This window comes from Emydura macquarii, unplaced genomic scaffold (assembly GCF_026122565.2).
Source record: "Emydura macquarii macquarii isolate MOO-44397 ecotype Brisbane River unplaced genomic scaffold, CSIRO-AGI_Emac_v2 contig_2292, whole genome shotgun sequence".
Classification (NCBI taxonomy): Eukaryota; Metazoa; Chordata; order Testudines; family Chelidae; genus Emydura; species Emydura macquarii.
In genome coordinates, this window is record NW_027132429.1 from 2,653,761 (window position 1) to 2,674,932 (window position 21,172).

General features: G+C 59.7%; 1 protein-coding gene across 1 annotated transcript in view; it reads right to left on the reverse strand.

The window, feature by feature from the left end:
- The window catches only part of CARM1 (coactivator associated arginine methyltransferase 1), a 48,121-nt gene that overhangs the window by 4,017 nt on the left and 22,932 nt on the right, over window positions 1–21,172 (reverse strand). The window contains exons 3-11 of the mRNA XM_067560555.1: window positions 20,815–20,921; window positions 20,054–20,158; window positions 13,792–13,902; window positions 10,720–10,897; window positions 5,370–5,460; window positions 4,346–4,427; window positions 3,212–3,297; window positions 1,903–1,992; window positions 475–612 (exon numbers count right to left, since the gene is read on the reverse strand). Coding sequence (XP_067416656.1) covers window positions 475–612; window positions 1,903–1,992; window positions 3,212–3,297; window positions 4,346–4,427; window positions 5,370–5,460; window positions 10,720–10,897; window positions 13,792–13,902; window positions 20,054–20,158; window positions 20,815–20,921 — 988 coding nt within the window. The remainder of the gene's footprint in view (window positions 1–474; window positions 613–1,902; window positions 1,993–3,211; window positions 3,298–4,345; window positions 4,428–5,369; window positions 5,461–10,719; window positions 10,898–13,791; window positions 13,903–20,053; window positions 20,159–20,814; window positions 20,922–21,172) is intronic.

The window sequence follows — 21,172 nt, forward strand, 5'->3', positions numbered from 1 at the left end:
CACGGGGTCTGGTGGAACAGGACGTGTCTATTGCTCAGGGACCCTCACAGATTGGACCGTGGCCCCCGCCACATGCCGCCCTGACGCTGGGAAGGGGCCGCGGCTCCGGCTAGTGACAGGCAGGGAGACGGAGCGACTGGGCCGAGGCCACTGAAGCTATTTTGTGACAGCGCGACGGCCCGGGAGGGACACGCTGAGCGTCACAGGCCGGCTCTGGGCGTGGTTTGAACCCCTACGTGCAGGGAGGCAGGCGGGGCTGGGCCGCTAACAGGCAGCTCTGGGTGCGCGTTAGCTGGAGTAAGGATTCACCTGGCTGCCTGGGACCGTGGACAGAGGCTCCTCGGCCCCCCCAGCTCCTCCTCGCCTGCTCTGACTGAGCCGCGCGTGTTCCACGCAATCAGGCTGCAGCCGCTTCCAACGCGGGGTGCGGCGCATGGAGCCCTCCCGCAGGCTGGGATCCGGCGCCGCCCTTACCTCTTGTTGGCGATGAGCAGGCACGTCCCTGAGAGCGTGTCCCCGGCTTTGGCGAAAAGCGGAGACTGGAACAGACACCGGACTTGGTACCAGTGGGTCAGCGGCTCGGTGGGGGCCGTCGAGAGCCACACGGTCATTCTGAGGGAGCGGGGGGGGGAAGAGAGAGAGAGGACGACGAACCGTTAGCAACCAGCGTGGGGACTCACTGCGAGAGGGGGCCGTCTGCACCAGCCCGGCCCCCAGGGGACGAGGGGCACCTTGGCTGGCCCCAGGGGTTGTAAAGCAACCAACTGCAGCCCCACGTGGCTGTTTCCAGAGTCTCCGACCCCATAGCGCTGGGGACGTCCCACGCGCCCGGCCAGCCCGGGGGAAGCCAGGGAATCGGAGTCTTGGCTACGGTAAGAACAAGCGGCTGAAGTGAATCCCCTGGAAGGTGGCAGCAGCTGCCAAGCACAGCCCAGCCGCCAGGACAGGACGCTAGAGCAGGAGGCCGGGGCCCACACGCTCCCCACCGAGAGGCAGAGGCGAGGGGCTGAACCAAGATCTCTGGTCCCAGCCTCCAGCTCGGTTCCCGGTCTCATCCGCCACAGAGCGGCTGCTGGGATTGAAGGAGCAGAGTCGGCCCTGACTCCACGGTGAGGGTCCAGCGTGCACAGCTCACAGGGAGAGATGGCAGCAGTTACCCGGGGTTTCCTCGGGGGGGGGGGGAGGGAGACTGGGAGCCAGGTCTGCCAAGGGTTACCAGCACAGGGTAACAGACCAGCTGCTTTCCCACCCAGCAGAACAGTGCGTTGCACTAGCGCCATCTCACGGATCACACTTGTGCAAGGGACACAGAGGCAGTGAAGAAGGGTGAGACCAAGGTTCTGACATCTCATCCTGGCTTTGAAACAGCGCCAGCGTTTGCTGGGACAGACCACGTCTCCTTTTCCCCTCCTGCCTGGCCCTAAAGCCTCCCACGTCAGCGCTCAGAAACGCCGAGCATCTTCAGTCAACATACACGTGTTAACAACAGCGTCTCAACGGCCGCCTACAGTCAAATCTCTTTAGGAAGAACCTGTGGCGCTGGCTAGCGTGAGAACACCTCCCCCCGTCCCAAAGCAGCCGGCGGATGCGAGATCCCAGGGGGTTTTTGCTTCCCAGTGGAAGGCCCCGCCCCGCCCCGCCCCGCCCGGGAGTGTGGCAGGTCAGATGGGAGCGTGGCCCGGGCTCAGAGTTCTTTCTAAAGAAGTCTCACTGCAGCTGGGTTAGGCAAAAGCATTCGCGGTTATTTATCTACACAGGAACACGCGTGAGAAGGTAACGGAATTTGAACTTGCCAGTTTATTGCAATGTAGAATAGGAGCGATAGCCAGTTATTTGATTTACAAAACCCAAGCTCTGCTGGGAGGTAGGGGCACTCTCTGCATTGTTTGCTCCACCACTTACATTGAACCAATGAAGGCTACATCAAACCAGAAAGCCAAGCCATGGACTAGACCTGAATGCAGCATGTGGAACTTGAATGGGATTTCTATCCTGCAGACCAAAGAGAAGCAGTTAGCAGCGGGCTGAGACAAGGCCAGGCAGCGGCTACCCTCGGTCAGCTCATCCCTTCCCACCCAACTCAAAGCGTCCCTCCTCCATGCCCTGCCTCGGGTGCCTCCCAGCCAGCAAGTGAGATGGTTCGGAAATCCACCGAGTCCCTCAGCCAGGGGGGGCTTTGCCACTTTACAGAAAGCCAGGCTGAGCTACAGACCGCCCCAGAGTCCAGCGCGTTGGTTTGTGGTTCCTTTGGAAGCTCTCGGGACAGGGCCTGTCTTTTTGCTGTTTGTACAGCACCCGGCACAATGGGGGAGTGGGCCACGGCATCATACGCCGAACAAACACTAACAACGACCAGGATTTGCTCCGGCCTCAGCTGGCCAATCCAAGCTGGCAGCCGGGGCTACGCCAGCCCGTCTCCCTCAGCTGCCCAGAGGGGAGGAGTCACGCTGACCTCAGCGCACTGAGCCAGACACGCCATCCCCAGCCGCTGCTCTCGGAGGGGGGATGGCAGAGGCCCCGCTTGGCGTGACTGGCTCGGCGCCCCGAGGTCTCGTGCTGGCTTGTGGGTTTCCTTTCAGGCTAGATCCCGTGCCAGTCCCTGAGCGGCCAAGGCTGGACAATGCACCAGCAAACCTTGGGCAGGATCCTGGCGGGGGCTGCGATCTGGGTGTTAAACGCTGCAGGGGCTGACGGGGGAGGCCCAAACGCAGTCTCCCCTCTGGATGCCATCCCAGCCCCACAGGTGCGAGGAAAGGGACACATGCAGACAGGGCCTGGGAACCCCGCACAGACTGAGCGGAGCCAGGGTGGGAATCGCCCTGATTATGGAAAGCGTCACCAGGTGCTGCCTGGCTGCCCTCGGCAGCTCCCCAGCAACCGACGCACTTCAGGGAGTCGGGGTTAGTTACAAGGTGGTGACCGAACACCCTCCCCGCAGCATGCCAGGCATGTGGGGGGCTGCAGAGCTCCAGCCTGTCAGGGTGTGTGTACGCGTGTGCTTCCAACAAGCCCTGACCTCCACTCGCCGCTGCTGTCCCAGCGCCGAGGAGGGAGCTGCGGTGCCAGCTGGCAGCAAACGCCCGCCCGCTGCGTGCCGAGGGGTCCTGCGCTGCCCCGCGCACGTCCAGGCGGGTAGGACAGGGCTCCAGGGCGTGTGAGGGCAGAGATCCCCGCCCCCGCGCCCGCCTGCTAGGAAAGAGGAAACGGCTACCTGTGCAAATCGCCTTCTTTGGCTTCTAGAAAGTTCACTGTATATTTAACGGACTTCGCCATTAAAATCCGGATATCAAAGGTGTCCTAGGAGAGAGGAGCACAGCGGTTAGCACCCTGGCCGCGAGGGAAGGGGGCACTGGCTGCAGGGCAACGCGGAGCGCAGCCTTGTTTGTTCCAGCCTCGCCCATCTGCTGCGCCTGGCAGCGAGGACGGGGCTGTGCATGGTGCGGTACGAGAGCATTTGCTGGGAAGGAAACCGAGACAGGAGCTGCAGAGGCAGCCTCGGGGAAGAGAGGAAATGGGACTCCATGGGGAAGACTGGAGGTTCAATCTGAGAAACCAGACACAGAACTTGCTACTGAGCGTCCCAAGCTGGTCACTCTCTTGCCTGCATCCCGCGCTGTGCTGGGATCCCGCCTGGAGAGAACTGGGGAGAACGTGCGCTCTCTCCGGGTTTATAAACACTGGGCAGCCCCATCCTCTGAAATGCAGCCACCTCTGGGGAGGAAGGCAGCTGTTGAACAGCTCAGAGCAACACTGCCCTACACCGAACGCTGGGAAGTGAAGACCAAGGCCCTGCCCACGCCAGAGGGACGCAGGGAGGTGGCATGTAAGAAGCATGGTCAGCATGCGGGAGCCAACATGTCGACCCTCCCGAGAACGATCAGGTGCTCGGCCTCGCAGATTTGTCTCTTCAGATGAGAGGTCACCTCTGAGCACGGCACCCCCTGCACTTGGCTAGGGGAGGACAGGGGATGGCAAACCGGCCCGCGCATGCCCATGCTAGAGCCGCGTTTCCAAGGAAGGAACGAAGCGCAGGATGCTCTGTCCCCCTCGCGCGGGCGCTGGGCTACAGAGGGGCCGAGGAGCCTGCTCTAGCAGCTGACGAATAGGGCCCGCTCTCCTGAGCCCCAGCCCAGTGCTCTGCCCACTAGGCCAGACTTCACTTCCCACCCTACGCAGCTGTGCGGTGTTGCTGTGCTCTGTTAAAGAGCTACCAGCGTCCCACTGCAGAGGTGGCCGAGTCATTCCCTCCCATGTGCCCATTTATTCCCTCCCAGCCCATCTGAACAGCCCGCTCTGGGTGCGGAAGAAGGAGCCGGGGGCGGAGACAGCTAGTTCCCACACTCACCACAACAGGCTGTCTAAAATACTCATCTACCGCCGCTCCTCTAAGGGCTGACAAGTCCACACCATGAAAGGACGGCTGATACCTGCAAGAGGAGGCACCCATGGAAATCTGCCTGCGCTGACGATCTAAACCGGGAAACCTGCCGGGGCATGCCGCTGCCCCGTATGCCCAGAAGCAGAGACGGAGCCCACGCGTGACACAGTCACTTCCCGTCGCGGCTCCGCTGCAGACACGGCAGATCCGGGCGCCCCGTGGAACCTGACCGGGGACGCGGGGATAACACCAGCTCAGCAGCTTCTCGTGAGACACACGGGCACCTGGTCGATGCAGCGTGTGCCACAGAGCCCAGACAGCAGCAGCGCCAGAGAAACCCGCCTCCCCTGGCAGGGAGCGGGCCGCGCCTTTTCTCGAGGGGCCGCTCGGTCCTTGGCCTCTGCCAAGGCTGACCACAAACGGACCAAGAGGGGCAGCGCTGTGGGACGTGGGCCTGGTCCCCAGGGAACCGGACTGAGACCCAGCCTCGTTACAGAGGTTTTGAGCCGACAGCCACCTGGGCACTGAGCCATTGAGATAAGGGCTAAAGCCGACGGGGGGAGGGGAGAATTCCCTGGGAACGGGGGGAGGAGGGGGAGGGAACTGGATGCCAGCTTCAAGTGCGGAAGGGGAGCCCCGATAGTTCCTTAGTGGCTGGTGCTCCCCGGAGTGCCAACAACCCCTGCCCCAGCTGCCCTGTCCCACCCCCCCACACATGCTCCTGCCTCTGCCCCGGGCCGGCTGCCTGCCGGGACCTGCGGTGGCTGGAAGGCAGGACCGGGGAGTCGCACCAGCTCCCCAGTGACCGGCCTGATCTCGGGTGCCGCCGCAGCTGCTCGCCTCAGATACCGTGGGGTCAGGGCCGCCCTCCGCCAGCCCGGCACAAGCTCCGCTGTCCCTTGAACCAGCTGCAGAGCCAGCCCGTGCCTCTTGGGCGCCCCCCTCCCCCGACAGGCAGGGGCACCCGCCTCGTGCCAGGGCCAGGACTCACCAGAAATTGGCCTTTGTGAACTGCTCCATGTAGAGCTGCTCGTCCGTGAACGGGGCCAGGTGCACGTCGCCAATCGTGGGGAACATGTTACCTGAAAGGAGAACAGGGGGGGGGGGGGGGGGTGTCAGCTGACCGGCAGGGTTCCTCAGCCCCTCCTAGCCCCACCAGTGCTAGCGCAGGGCCCAGGGGGGCTGGCCGGGAGTTCTCTGTCCCAGCTGCTTCTCGACAGGAAAGCAGGTTTTCAGCGAAACCATCTGGCATTTAGCGCAAACACTGCCAAGCGGGCGGCGCCTCGGTCCCCATCCTGGACGGACGGGGATCCCCCGCAGGACTACATCTCCCACGATGCAGCGAGCCACCCCTTCCCCTCGATGCATTATGGGAGATGGAGTCTGCATCCCGTATCCTCATTCTCTTCTGTGGGCAGGGCCTCCACCTCCCACCGCACCCCCCGCCCCGCCCTGCCCCCGGGCGGCAGAAATACGGAGTGGTCACGATTTCAGCCGAAAGTTTCAATTAAAACCCAATCTTTCAAAAACGTTTCCTACCAGGGTGTTTTCGTTCCCAGCCCGGCCAGGGAGCGCCCGGCCCACCCAAGCGCACCAAGACTCTCCCGAGCACAGAGCCGACGCCCCAGAAGCAAGACAGACTTTGGCCCAGTGCAACGTGCATTTGGAAGGAGGGAAGGGCTGATTTGGGATCTGGCAGCAGCTGGCCCGTATGCCACCCGATCTGGTACGGAACTGCGGGGGGGGACGGGACCTGCACAGCTGGCATGAGCACAAAATCCCCTTGGCATCCCCTGCGCCCATGGCAGCAAAGCAGAGATCAGACCCTAAGCACTGCGACGCAGCAAATTGCTCGCCCTCATCGCCCCGGGACGGACTCAGCGCATCGACCCCCCAGCTGCACTCCTGGAAGGCTGCCGTCAGCAGGTGCGGACAGAGACAGGCTGCAGAGCCAGTGCCCCCGGCCAACAAACCGCCCCCCTCCCCCGCGACCGAAAGAGGTCCCTGAGGAACGTGCCACCAGCGCAGCCTGTGTTCGCTCAGTGGCGGCTGCGGGCAGATGGCAGGGGCTGAGAACCGCACGCCCACAGCCGGCCTTCGGGTGGGGCGGCTCTGCTCGTGTTTGCGGCCTGGGTTATTTTCCACATTGCTGCAGGATGAAAGGCCACGGCTGCCAATGGTGATCTGACAAGGTGGGGGCTTCCGTCATCTCTGTCCCCGTCCCCAGCAGCCCCGAGCGCACCATCTCCTCCGGGGCGTCCCAGCCAGCCATTGCCCGGCTCCTTCTCTGCCACGGGCTTGCTGAGTCCGCACAAACGCCAGCAGCAGTAACAGCCGGCCGAGAGCAGATCCCACAGGCACGTCCCTCCCCAGGGCCAAGACGGGGCACCCAGCCCCAGTGTTTGGCACAGCAAGGTGCATGGCCCCCCACCGGGGGAGGAGAGTGGCAGCCGAATGCTGAGTGGGGAGTTTGGAGCCTGGCCGTGACTTGGCCAGAGAGCACAGGGAGAGCCAAGCAGGTCTCTCGCCCGCCTGCCCCAGCTATGCCAGCCCACAAAGGCCTGCCAGGCCGGGTCAGAGCCGAGGCCGATCCAGCTCCGAATCCCGCCTCCGACGGCGGCAGGCCGGCACCGGCTGCTTCAGAGGAACAATCTGCCCCCCCCAAAGGCCTGATCCCAAACGGTTCGATTCGTTTACACCCCAAAGCGGGCGGCTTTGCAGCTCCAGGACTTCACCATGAACAACAACTCCGGCTCTTTTGGGGCGCTGTATAAAGGCCGACACGTCTTTAATCTGTCTGGTCCTCGGCCCCAGCCAGCCATTGGCAGTGAGTTCCACAGGCTAAGGAGACGCTCTGTGGAAGAGGAGTTCCCCGGGTCGGTTTTCAGTTTCACTGCGTGATGAGATGGGGAGAAGCCCGACCCTGCCCCCCATTAGCCATTGCAGACACTTCTCCCGTCCCCGTCGAAGGTCAAGCCCTGCACTCTGCAATCTCTCCGCACAGAAGCGTTTCCCAGCTTTCAGTCTAATACCCCAGGAGCCTGACACAAGAGCAGGCGAGTCCCCACCTCACGGCCTCCTTATGCCAGGCTCTCCTGCTGGGGCCCAGAGCGCTGAGTTGACTCAAGGTCTCACTGCCAGGGGAGAGAACCCAGGAGTCCTGGCCTCCAATCACGCGCTTTACCCACTGCACCCCGTTCCCTCCTGTAAGCAGCAGCTGCAATCGGCTTGTCTTGGCCTGGATCGCTACGTCAGCCGCCGTCTCTCCCTCGAAGTCAGCCTCCAGTCCGAGGCTTCCTGCACACGCTGCCCAGACAAAGCGCCGGGTGAGGACACACGTGGGCAAGGCAGGATCCTGCGGAGTGAGATGGCTGCACTGTCTGGGGAGGCGCCTGGGGTTTGCATTTCCAACGAGCAGCACGACCAAGCGGCTACCAAATAAGGCAGGGGAAAGTCTGTGCCTGGGAGACGTCCAAACTGTAGCTGTACTTGGTGTGGGTCGAAAGGGGTCAGAGACGCCCCGGGCCACCCCACAAGGGGTAGCACTCGCTCTGCACAGAGCCCCTCTGGAAAGACACCGTCAGCACCGTCGCAGCACAACGGGGCTTGGTCAGATTCCCATTTCGGCCTTTACGCTTCGGCTCAGCCACAACCAATCAGCAGAGAGGGAAGAAAAAGCCTCATCTGCTCACCTCGAGTTCACTCAAAGCCGTCCATTTCCCCACGCGTTTATATAAAAAAAGCTACCCAGCCTTCACGGGATTGCTGCAGGCTCGTGCTCGGGGGTTATGAGCATGGAGGTTAGGGACAACCACGGTCTTGTGAGCTGCTGCTAACACTCAAGCAGAGATCAAGAGCAGCGAGTTGGCAGGCGGCTCACGCGAGAACAGATCTAAGAAGTTATTAATTTACCTGCATTTTATACGATCCCTCAAAGGCCAAGGGATGATTTTCCCAGTTTAAGTTTCAGCTGAAAACAGCTCTTCACCTGCGTAACTTCTCCCTTCCCCCCATTCTTTACGAATGGCAGAGAGCTCCTGGCTGGCAAGCCGCTCGGTAAGCGCCAAGTATTCCTGACGTCCTAGTGGGCTGGGGGATTGGACGTTTGAAGCACGTTACATGCAAATCAACGTTCTGGCTCAATCGGCGACACGGACAGAAAATCAGGGAGGTTTTATTTGTGGAGTCGGAGCCCAATCCCGGGCAACACTCAGCCTGGAGCAAACACAAGTTTGTCCTTTGCAGGGTCCGGCCTCGAGCAGGGGTGTAAAAGAGCTGCCCTTCTCCAACCAGCCCTGCCCAGTGGTCAAAAGGCTCATCTTAGCTGCACTGGTTCAGAACAGAACTGGCTGCTCCTTGCCGGCAGATGGTGGAAAAGTTAAAAAAATATATATATATAAAACAGGGTTTCCAAAAAACGTGGCAATATAAATGGTAAGAAGTCCCTCCCCTCCCCCCGTTCAACACATTGGAAGAGTTTCATTTGCCAAGCTTAATTAACACCTTTAACGAGAACATACACACATGCTGCTTTCCCTCCACCAGAAGCAACCGACTCTTCCAGATCCTTTTCCACAATAAGATAAAATGATCTCCTGGTCGTCCCCCCCAGCCTGCCCCGGGAATGAAGTCAGCTACACGCCCTAGTCTATGGATTATTCCAGGAGCGTCTCTTTTTGGTGAAGGCAGCGACTGAAACATGGCAAAAGGCAGGGGCTGGATCTGGTTGGGAGGACAGAACCCATCAGGGCTGACGAGTTGTGTCAGCTCCTTGGGGAAATTGCCTGGAACACAATTTAATTACATTTCAAGATTCACTGCGTCGCCTCCCCGGTCGGGAGCCCGGCTCCCGCTGCACACGGCAAGCGATGGGGCTGGTGGAATATTACAAAGGGGTTTTATTTCAGTGACGGTTAGTGCCGCAAACGCACCAAAGAGGCGCCGGTTACATCTGCACCACGCCCGCAGCTTTGCGATCACCACACCTGGACGAGAGCCATTTTCGGGGGCAATAACATCAATTTCTCCTGCTGACGGCAGCTTCTCTCACTCGAGTGCCCTGCGCCCAACCCCCCGCAAGGAGCGCATAGCCCAGGACAAACGCAGGCCTCTCCGTTCTCAGGGCAGGCAGCCCCTTCTGCTTTCCTCCCATGCCAGGAGCGGGCGCCACGTGGCATCCTCTGGCCGGACCTGCAGCTCTCGCTGCCGTTCTCCTGGGGTCACATTTTCGCAGCAGCCTCTCGTGGCAGATGCTGAAGTGCACTTCGGTTTTAAGAGCCGGGGCGGGGCCGGTGGAGCTCAGCCCCGGGTGGGTGTGGAGTCACAAGATGAAGTCAGGCCCCTCTTCACAACAGCCCCACGTGCCTGGTTTGGTGCTGAAACGCCCTGCGGTGCAGCGGGGCAGAGCTATTCCTGGGCTGGAGGGGGCCAAACTGAGACTCGCGCTCCAACCTGGAGCTCCCGGTCGTTCCCCGGCCTGCCAGCCAGTGGAGCCCAAGAACCCCCAGGCAGGGCCTTTGCTCGCCAGCCCTGGAGGAGATACCAGACAGCGCTTTCCATCAGGCCCCAGATGGAAAGCGCTGTCTGGTATGGATCCAGAGGCCCAGCCTCTGCCCAGCGGAGGGGCCTGGCCCTGCTTTCCCTGAAACGGAGAAGTCCCGGCATGCAAGGCTCTCTCTCCATCTGAGCTGCCTTTCCACGCGGCTCCATGTGGAGCAGCTGCGCGCCGGCCCTGCGACACCGGGCAGCCAAATGCCATGTGGAGCAACGCAGGCTACACGTGGTTTGCAGGTCAGCGAGTGACTCTCCTCACGCCAGGCGGGGCAATAAAACCGTGGGCCTGATGTGCTCGACATGGACAGGCAGAGCCAGGACAAAACCTAGAGGAGAACAGCCCCAGCCACAAAACACGCTAACCCCTCATCCCCAGGATGACAGCTCCGTCCCGGTGTCAGGCGCCAGAACCCGCACACGCAATGCAGTTCCCATGGGCGTGCCAGAGGCTGCGTTTCGGAACATGGAGCATCGCGAGAACGCTGGGTGGCCCACGAAACCCAACTCCCCAGCCCTGACCACACGCAGCACGGTGCGTTTGTAATGCTCTGCCCCGCAGATCCTGAATGCTTCGGCTCCACGGCTGATACTCCCCAGCCCGTAAAGAAATGGAAGCCCCAGGGCATCCTGCCAGCCCCACTATCCAAACTGCAGCCAGCTTGACTAAGCCCAGAGACACAGCGAAAAGGGGGTCGATTTCTCCTGCCCTGGAATACCCGACTCCCCACGTCTCTGTGGGGAAAGGACCGCCACGGGAAGGGGGGTTCTGGTCAGCACTGATCACTTACCACTGGGCTTTAAGTACTTCTTGGCATGCAGGTAGCTCTCCAGCATGCGTTCGTTGAAGAGCATGTACCCCATGGGCTCCGAGATGATGATGTCCACCTGTTCGGGAAGCGAGATCTCCTCCACCTTGCCAGGGATGACCACGATCCGGTCCATGAGGTTGTTGCTCTTCACCAAAACCTGGGCCGGGAGAAGGGGGAGTCAGAGAAAAGAAAAGAGCGGCGCCCCCCACTCCGCCCACGCCCCAAGCCAGCCACAGGATCCGGTACGGCCTGGGGGCAGCTGCTGCTGAAGCCAGCCCAGGAACAAGCAGGGGGGTTTCTGGGACTCATACATTGTGCTAAAAATACATCAGGGCAAAAATGATCTAGTTTAACTGAATGACTCCGCAAAGGAGGGCAAAGTCAGCCAGCTTCATCCCGCTGAGCGAGACGGGGCCAGACTCCTTCCTGGTCAGGCAGGGACGCCAGGGAGGAATTCAGCTCAGAGCCTTAAGGGCAGGGGATCTTCTGAAGAGAGGGAATTGGGGCAGGAAGGGTCAAATCCAACCCGCTCTGGGTCTGTTTCAGCTCAGATTCCCCGTGCTTCCGCCCCGCTTCCCTCCCCAGATCTAGCACTTGGTGTCAACCAGACACTTCGTTAACTGCTTATGCCTCCTGACGCCCGTGAGCTGGCCAGCCACCCAGAGCCGAGCTGGGTAAACCAAGGCAGGAGAGAGGACGTGACCTGCCCACGGTCAGACAGACAGAGTCGACAGCACATCAATAACGCTCAGGCAGCTACCACTTTGGGAACAGCCAGGTCCTGCCGGGAGTTAGTTACCAGCATCAGAGCCGCTGGACCGCACAGCTGGAGACCGGCCGTCCCTGGGACCAGCTTTGAAACCAGTGGGGGGCTGGACATTCTGGCTGTGGTACGATCGGAAATGGACGGGGGCTCTGGTCACTGACGGAGAGGGAACGTTTCAGGGAGGAAAGGGACGATTTAGCGATATGCAGCTTCTGGGCTGATGGGCCCCCCCTTCAAGAGACCCTGGCTCCCCTTCCTACAGGCCTCGCAATGCTCAGAGCGCCAGGTCCCCACGTCCTGGAACACCAGGCAACCACCTGGGCAGATCCTTTCAAGCAGACCCCTCAGGTTCTCTGGGCCACGCTACCAAATATACAGGCTCTTTCCTGCTTTTGGTCTTCTCCCAAACCCCCAATTCCCTTCGCTCAGCTCAGCTCCTGCCTCCAAGCCCCAGCGTCTGCCACCGCTTGTAACAGAGCCCACAATATCGCAGGCCCTACAGGAAGTGGATTCGTTTGTCAGCAGCACGAGCAGTGAACACAGGGTATTCAGAATCCCCGGACAGTAGCTCACTAAGAGGAGGACAGTGGGCCTGACACTAGCCCTACCGCTCTGCTTCCAGAGAGCCACCAGCAGCAGCCAGGGCACCCGAGGGACTGCAACGCTCCCCAGCATTTCCACACTTGCATCCACAGGGCCAGAGCGCAGCAGCAGCTATTCCTCAGCAACGTCTCCTCGGGGGCGCATCAGTCACTTCCTGGCTTGGGCAGAGGCGTGAGCTTTCCAGGAGGCTCCCCTGCCCTGATGGGGCAGCCCCCAGCACGGACTGTCTGCTAGTCCCCTTCACAGATCTGACGGCTAGCAGGGAGCAGGAGATCCCGCAGCCTGAGCGTACAGAGAACCTCACCCAGCGACCCTTGGACTGACTGACTGGGCCGGGTTGGACCAACGCTCGTCTTCCAGACTGGCAGCCAGCCTGGACCATCAGGAGAGAAAACCGCCGCTTCCCCTTCTGTCCTTCAGCCCGGTCATGCTAACATCAGCCTGGCCTCCTGCCGTGGCCTCCTCTGGTGGCATCATCTGGAGATGACCTGTCTAGCCTCCACTGGCTACATGGCTTCGGCTCCTCCCCGCCGCCGTGCGCCCTGGTTGCCAGAAGCACCGACTCTGCCTGCAAACGGCTAATTTTCTTCTGCCCTCCCCGTCCTCCCCCAATCCGATTTAGCGGCTGGGGAGCAGACGCCCTGAGGCCTTGGGGACAGCCGGATCCCGCTCCACCTTCCCCAGAGCCTGCGGTGCTCGACGGGAGACCTGCGAAACCCGGGCATCGGGCTCTTGGGAGCTGACCAGATCCTGCCCACCGTACTCTGGAGGGAAAAACGAGCCTGACGCCGGCCCGGTCTGATCAGCTGCTGCCAAACTTTGCTCTCCCTCATTGCCCACAGAGTCCTGCACAGCTAATGGGTCGAGGGCAGGATGCCTGGGTTCTATTTCTACATGGCGGCGCCCTTGGGCCCATCGCAGCCCCTCCTAGTGCCTCAGTTTCCTCATCCATAAAATGAGGATAGCGCCCGGCTGGCAGAGGGGGCTCTCGCTAAATGAGAGCTGCTGTGTGACAGTGCTGCCCCGTCACTCTCATATCTTCGCTCTAGACCCTTCCGCTTCCAACGGTGGATGCAATGCAGGCGTGAATGGTTTATCCGGAAACCTCCATGGTGCGGCTGCACGGCCGCTGAAGCAAGCACGTCGGCCCTCTCCCGAGCAGCCAGGATTCCCTTCTTTCCCTCGGGCCGCAGCCGGTTATCTGCAGCCAGCAGCTTCTCTCCAAGTTCAGGCCCGTCTGGTTCTGGAGAGCAGACGCGTTTTACCTTGGAAGTAGCAGCTCACGTCTGCCCGCGGAAGGAAGGGCTTTTCACGTCCACCCAGAAAACTCCACAGCCTCCCACGGTGGCTTTTCCCCAACGCTCCTGCGGGGTCCTGTTCACGCTGGCGTGCTCACCTCACAGGAGCCTGGGAGACTGGCTTGGAAAACTGTGTTCCCGTCCACCAAGAACCAAGAGACGCGCCAACCGATCCTTCGGGAGCCTCTCGAGGGAGCTGGGAGGCTTGACTGCATTTGCCCCTGAAGGACACAGCTCAGCGCCCAAGCAAACTTTCAGCTAGTCCCTCACACCCGTGGGATTCTTTGATCCTCCTAGACACAGCACCTGTTTGGGAGGAGCTGCACTGGCTGGACGGCCCGTGACTGAGGAGAGCATTTCTGGTGCTGGGTGAACATGACTGACCTCCGCGTGCTGAGCCATCGTGCTGGCTTCCACGGCGTAGATTTTTCTTGCCCCTGCCTGCGCTGCGAAGAATGACAGGATGCCGGAGCCACAGCCGACGTCTAGCACAATCTGGGGGGAGAGGAGAAGAGAGTAAGCGGCAGAAGCTGCAGGTAATCACCCACGGCATCAACTCACCCCCCATAACCCAGAGCTCTGGGTCTTCCTTCAACCCCTTCGGTCCAGACACGCAAGCACGGCCCCTGCACGCAGCAGGAACCTGCCTGCCTTGCTCCCCTGGCGGCTTGCACGTGCCAAACAGAGACCGGGTTGAAAATGCAGCTGGAGGATGGAAGATTTCCCGTTTCAGAGCCTTCGTTAAAGATGGGAGGGATAAAATCAAGGCCTCCCCCCCAGCCCCCCAGAAAGAAGGCTCCCAAATATTCACTTATGTTGAGACAGGAGAGCTCAGCTGCCCGCCCAAACTGCTGGGCTCTAACTTTAGCTTTGAAACCTGTGACTGCCCCACAGATCTCATCCCTTCCCCAGAGCAAACGCCATGTGGGGTCCAGGCAGCTCTCCCACCCGAGACCTCAGAAACCAAGCTCTCATCGGCAGGGACCAAACGATCCCACTGCCCTTTTCACAACGGTTGGGGTCTGGTCCCCATGTCCTTGGGTCAGATCTGCAATGGCTGTTGCGGTCCACCCCAGAGGAAGCTGCACTTCAGCCTTCCGGAAGCCGCTCTTAAGATTCTGAGACTGTCCGTAGTTCAGATCGTGTCTTGTGTCACAGAGGCCTCTCCTCCTGCTGGCAAAGACTGGCATCGTGGGGAACTGCGGCAGCTTGACATGGAGCATCCCCTGCTCTTACCTCCTCCGCCATCTCTGGTGCCATGAAACGGTGAGCGAGCCTCCTCTCTTTGTTAGCCTCCGTTCCAATGGGGTGAATTTTAACCGGGCTCCTTTTACAGGCATTAACTCACAGGTACGAGAGAGCCGAGGCTGCAGTGATTTCTCAGGGCGCAAAGCATGGATCATTTAATTAGCAGCGCGGCGGCGGAAGACAGAGCCGTCAGTCTGCATCACTTGCTCTTACGCACACATGGACCTTTGTGCCGGCTTCTGATAAGAAGCTACTGAAATTAAAAAGCTTATCCACAAAGACAGACTTTAAAAATAGCCTTTCCTGCTGGAAAGACGCCGCTTGCAGAGCTCTCCCTCCCCTCGGGTGGGTGTGGCAGGCACAGCTGCATTTATGTTGGGAAAAACTGCTCCGATGTCTAACTTTGGCCCACCAAAAAAACCCAAAAAAACGGATTCACCCAGATATTGATTTGTCATGGAATTTCCTGAGCGGGGTCCCCGGTCTCGGCAGAGTCGCTATTTTCACCTCCTGTTCGATCGAGGAAATCCCACCCCAAGAGTCAAGAAAAACTACTGACGTCTGATGAACGCCGCTGGATCAAAGAGGAGCGATGCTGAGCTCTTCCCAGGCGCTTCACACAGGGCACAACTATTCAGTGGTAAGGCTGCAACAGTGAAAGCAGCACAACGGAGAGGCTAGAAAAAGGGCCTGGGAGCCAGGACGCCTGGGTTCTATCCCCAGCACTGGAGGAGGGGGGGGGGGGGGCTAGGAGCCAGGACTCCTATCCCAAGATATCCCACTGGCTGGGACCTTGGGCAATGCCGTTCAATCCTCCCCATCCCCGTCACATTTTCTTCCTCTGTAAAACGGACCCCAGCACAGGCTGCGGCTCAGCGAAGACCCCTAAGGTGGCTTGAGGCTCTCAGACGCAAGGCAAAAGCGCCGGCTCTGAGGTCTAGCGCCTCCCGGGCTCTGGCGAGGAACACCAAGTCGATGCTCGGGTGGGACCCAAGCACCACCCCACAGAGGATGTTCTCACGGGAGGGAAGCGATTCTGAAGCAGTTGCTACTAGCACAGAACTGCTGAGCTTCCCGTTACTCGGAGGCAAACCTTCCCAGCCGACAGGCCGAGCAAGCTCACCACAGGACCAGGCCCGTGAAGGGCCAGCGACGCAGGAGAAGAGCAAAGCATGAGAGGAAGCATCTGCCATCCTCACTCCCGGCTGGAGCCTACTGTTCCCCCCGCCCGCAGGGACCAGCGAGTCCAACACAGCCACGTGAGCTGGATGCTTAGCCGCAGAACAGCCCTTGCAACAAACAACTGCCTGGCCAAGTCAAATTAAGAAGGGTAAAGAGAGAAACAGCTTTTGATACAAGCGTCTCCCCTGCGACTCTCAGGAGATTAGATGAATTCAAGCACGGGCACTGGTTCCACACGGCTCCCCGGCTGCGCGGGTTCTAATTAGCCCCTCCAGGAGCAATGCTCACGCACAAAGCCAGCTGGCTCCCCAGCGCCACTGGCTGACAGCGGGGCCTAATTGGTTAGTTGAACAATCTCAGTTATTAATTATGTGGATTACGGTAGTGCCAGAGATCCCGACTGAGCCCGGGCACGGCCCAGACAGAGTGAGAGACAGGCTAACGCACCGAAAGCTGGAAGGGGAAATGGAGGCCCGGAGAGTGGAAGATTTTCCCAGGGTCACCCAGCAGGTCAGTGCAGAGCTGGGAACAGAACGCAGGTCTCCTGAGGCTCAGTGCCCTATCCACTAGGCCACTCTGCCTCCTCGTGATGGATGGCGGGGACTGGGATGGTCACATGCACAGACCCAATGGCGGGGGAGTGGGCATGGCCATCACCCCAATCCCCGTTAGCCAAGCAGCCGGATGCCGGAGCGGGTGGGTCCATCGGGGGCGTGGTTCTTGGGAACAGAGTGCCTCCTGGAGCCCAGGAAGCAAGCCAAGAGCCGAGCAGGGGTCCCTGCTTTGAGTATTTAGTAGGTGGATCACAGCAGCATCTCGACACCCCGGTCCCGGACCAGGATCCCAGCGTGCTGGGTGCGGTACAAAGGACTCACAGGCTTCTGCCTGCCAGGAAAATATACAACACTTCCGGCACTGCCCCACCAAGTTATCCACAGGCACCACCTGCTGTTCCCCTCCGGGTCGCTGGCTCAGATGTGGCCCCGTCGCTGGTGATGGAGTCCCTGCCATCTGACGGATGTGTGGCGTGAGGAGGGCAGTAGCCCCTTCTGGCTCTGTGCCCCATCACAGCAATGGGAGACTCAGAGACCAAGTACTGTCTGGGTCAGACACTTACCTCCCCTGCCTCACCAGAGGGAACAGAACCGCGCTCGTGAAGAGAGCTGGGGCACACAGGAGCCGCGAAGGCCTGGCAGAGGACACGGATGGCGAGAGAGAACCAGGCTCCTGCTGCGTCAGGGTTCGAAATCCTTCTCGTACCCAGCGACACCACACTGTGGTCCCTGGACAGGGCACGGGTGTGGCACAAGCAGCGTTTGCCCAGCTCAGCCGGACACTGGAGGGACCAGAGCAGGCTCTCAGGACCGCAGCCCTTCCGCGGCAGGATCCGAAGGCATCAGACACCACAGGCTGAAAACCGTGGCTCTGGATCAGCTGCTTCTTTCCTTGGCTGTTTTAGTAAGACGGGTGCAGATGCCTCTCAGCACCGCCAAAGAACAGGCCCCGCTAGCCAGAGGCGCGGCTGCTAGCACGGCCTTTCCTAGCGCTTGGGCTGGTCTAGCTGCAGGTGACTGGGTTATGGAGCTCCCATGTCAGGAGAGGCTCCCTGATACTCCCTTCTCACAATTCATCCCACCGCTCACCCTGCCTCGCCCCGCCTGACCTCTGGACCTTTGCAGCCAGTCAGCCCACGGGGCTGAGTCGGAACGGAGCCAGCTCTCTGTTCTGGCCAGGGCCGTCCATCACCCGGGATCCACCTGCCTGTGGGTCTAGGCTGAGAACTTATTTCAGAAGACAACCGCCCGGGCAGACGTAGCCCTCGGACTTTCCCCATCCCGCCCCAGGTGCCTGGAAGTTAAAGCCCCAACATGGTCCCCCCAGACTCAGCCCTGGAGAACTTAGGCTGCATTTTACTGCCTAGCCCTTCTTTCCTCATCCTGCCGCCCAGCCCTAGGGTCGTCAGGGCTCCTGGGTTCGAATCCTGACTCTGCCACCACCTGGTGGAAAGTAGTTTCCTGTTTCTGTGCCTACGTCCGTCCATAAACAGTCGCCCATCTCGCACAGGGCGTCATTAAGACCCAGGCCCCTGGGATGGAAGGCGCAGTGTGATGAGAAATGGCACCACCCTCTCTGGGGTCAGACCCACAGTGAAGACGTTGGTTCCTGCTACACCCAACCACACAAACAAAAATCCCTAGCCCACGGTGCAGCCCATTACAGAGCAGAGATGGCAAAATTACTAATGATGCAGAAAAGGCCAAGTGCCCAATAATTATTTCTGCTCTGGATTTGGAGAGGAGGATTCAGACTTTCCAGTCCATTAGTGACGATGGAAGATGTTAAACAGCATTCACTAGCTGGAAACGTTTTTCAGTGAACAGGCCCGGCTAACTTGCTCCTAAGAGTCTTCAAATAGCTGGCTGAGGAGATCTTTGGCCTGCTGTTAACTTTTAATAAACCCCGGAATATCAACGAGATGCCTAAAGGCAGGAAGAGTGTGGATCTCGGGGCAATGTTCAGAAAGGGCGAGCGGGATATCCTAGCAGCCATGAGCCAGTTAGCCTGCCACCAATCCCAGGGAACATGTTGAAAAAGCTGATCTGGGAGTCAGAGAATTAAAGCAGAGGAACAGAATGAATGCCAGTCGAGGTGGGAAAATGGGTCACATCAAACCAGCCTGATTCCATTTTTTGATGAGATGACAAGTTTGGCTGATAAATATAACCATGTAGATGCAAGAGGCCTAAAGCGACCCGGATCGCTCGGTAAGCTGGGACCGTTCGAACGTGAGCTTCAACATGGGCAAAAGCAAAGTGATCCCTCTCAGAAGAAGGAATGCCGGCCATCCCTGCAGACTGCGTCCTGGAGAGCAGCCCTTCGGAGAAGGCTCTAGGGATCATAGCGGACTAGCAGCTCCCTTTGGGCTGGTCTAGTGCCATCCTTGGATAAACCACAGGGGAACAGGGAGGCGATTTCATCTCTAGGCACCACTGGGAGCCCAAAGCCGCGGCCAGTTCTGGTGTCAGATTTTAAAAAAAGATGTTGAAAAACTGGGGAGGTGCAGAAATGATTCAGAGGCTAGAAAAAATGCCTTCAAGCAAGAGATTTAAAGCTCAATTTCTTTAGCTGATCAAAGATCAAGAAGGGACCGGATGACAGTGTCCACCTACCTTCACGGGGAGAGAACACAGGGTGCGGAGAAAGGCCAGAACAAGAACCAACCATTGCGAGTTAAAGCCAGACACGCTCCCCTTAGAAACAAGGCCCACAACTCTACCAGGGATAGGCGATTAACCAGCGGAACAAACTGCCAAGCCAACGGGTGGATTTTCCATCTCTCAATATCTTCAAACCAAACCTGGGAGCCTTTCAGGACGACCTGCTTTAATCAAACCCCAGCGACGGTCTCCGGGCAGGGGGAGCCGGGAGAAAATCTCTGGCTCCTGTTACACAGGGGGTCAGACGAGATGATCTAATGACCCCGTCTAGCCTTAATCTCTCTGCATCAGAGAGAAGACAGCAAAGAAGCCAGCTCAGGATCCTAACCAGGCCAGCCGTTTGCACGCGTTCCCTTTGGAGGTTTTGACAAGTTGCTTACGCAGGGAGCGAGGGGCTCTGGGCAGCAACGCAGGTTTTCAATTAACACGCTGCCCAGATAGTCCATTAGCTGCTACACGCTGCATTTACCATCAGACACGAGCCGAGACCAAGCCAGCAGCATGGAAGCTGGGCGTGATTAGCTGAGCGCATGGAGAGCTGGGGCTATCGCCAGCACGTCACCTTATTGCAAAAAGCCACGTGGTGACGGGCTTGACCACGGACGCCAGACAGCACGAACCACAGAGGTTCAGGGCTATGAGAGGCCGCAACAGAATCAGCGCCGCAGGGCAGATGGGAGGGCTCGCGGGGCAAGGCTGGTCAAACGTGCTGCCTGGCAGGAGCCCTCCAATGCAAACCCAAAGCAGAACGGCTACGGGGATTCTAGCAGGGTAGGCGACAGCGTCTTGGCGGGTTCGGTGAAGACTAACCCATGCTTAGCCCAATACATCCCTGAAGGGCACCCTAATCGGGAAGGCAGAGTATGGAGACCTGCCCTGCGACCTGACCAAGGGAGGTTCAGAGACATCCCGCATTGTGCTGCCCACGCCCTCCTCCGTGAGCCGTCCTCCAGAGTCTGACACACACGTGGGGCAGGATTTCTCCTCCCCTTCCTCACCTTGTCTTTGAAGTCGCTGTGATTCTGCAGGATGGCCCGCTGGTAGGTGCCCGTCCGGACGTAGTCCTGCATCATGTTCTGTTGCTGGGACAGGTAGCCGTAGAACTATGGGAGACAGGGGAGAGAGTGTTTAGGCCCCAGAAAGGGAGGCAGGTCTCGCCCTGGGGGAGGATGGAATTTCGCCAGATATGAAGGTTCCCCAAACAAAGCTGGAGCACTGACCAAGCAGCTGGGGATCTCCGCGGAAGAAGGGCAGGGCACAGGTGGGCTTTCCCCTCGGACAGCTCGGGGGTCATGCCATCTCAGCCCTGCAGCCTTGGCAGAGATCACAAGTTGGCTGGTTGGTCCTGGGATGGAAGATCCCCAAGGAAAGCCCAGGACACTGCAGGAAGCAGCACCGGGCACGTCTCCATCCGGGTCAGTATTGAGCCCATCAGAGCATCCCTCTTGGGGGCGCTGTCCTGCAGGCCGTGGGGATAAGTGGAGCTCTTTCCCAAGCCGGTTCCTGTCCCAAACAGGGCTGGGGCGCCGCACCCCCCAACCACTTGTCATTAACCAACCCGCGGCACAGTTTGCAAGGCAGCATCCTGGACCAATTCCAGCTCAGGCAACGCTGCCCACCCTCCCCACGTCTGTCCCGGAGCATGGACCATGAGGGTATCTGCACAGCCCTTCCTGGGGGTCAGGGGCTCCCCGCGTAGGGACGGCTGCACATCTACACGTGCAGCCCCAGCTGATGGGGCAGCAGCAGGCCCTCCTACCTGGAAGTACTGCACTGCAGAAGATTCCTCCGTCCGCTCGCTGAACACTGACCGCTCTAGGCTGTGCCCCCGGCAGTTTTTCAGGATATTATAAAAGGAACAGAAATCTGAAAGCAGAACCAAGCGCTGGGGCTTTAGAGGGGTCACTGCTGGCAGAGCCCCGAAGAGTGGAGGGGCAGCAGAATGCTGAGCACGGTCACCTGATGAACAGTGCCCCCCTCTGGCCAACGGGGCCAAAAGAGCAGCTCCACGGGGTCCTCGGGGGGCTGCACTGGGGGAAGGGGCAAGAAGTGAGAGCTGAATGGGAGGGGGCAGTAGAACAAAGGTGGAACCCAGCTGCAGAGAGCAGCGAGAGGGG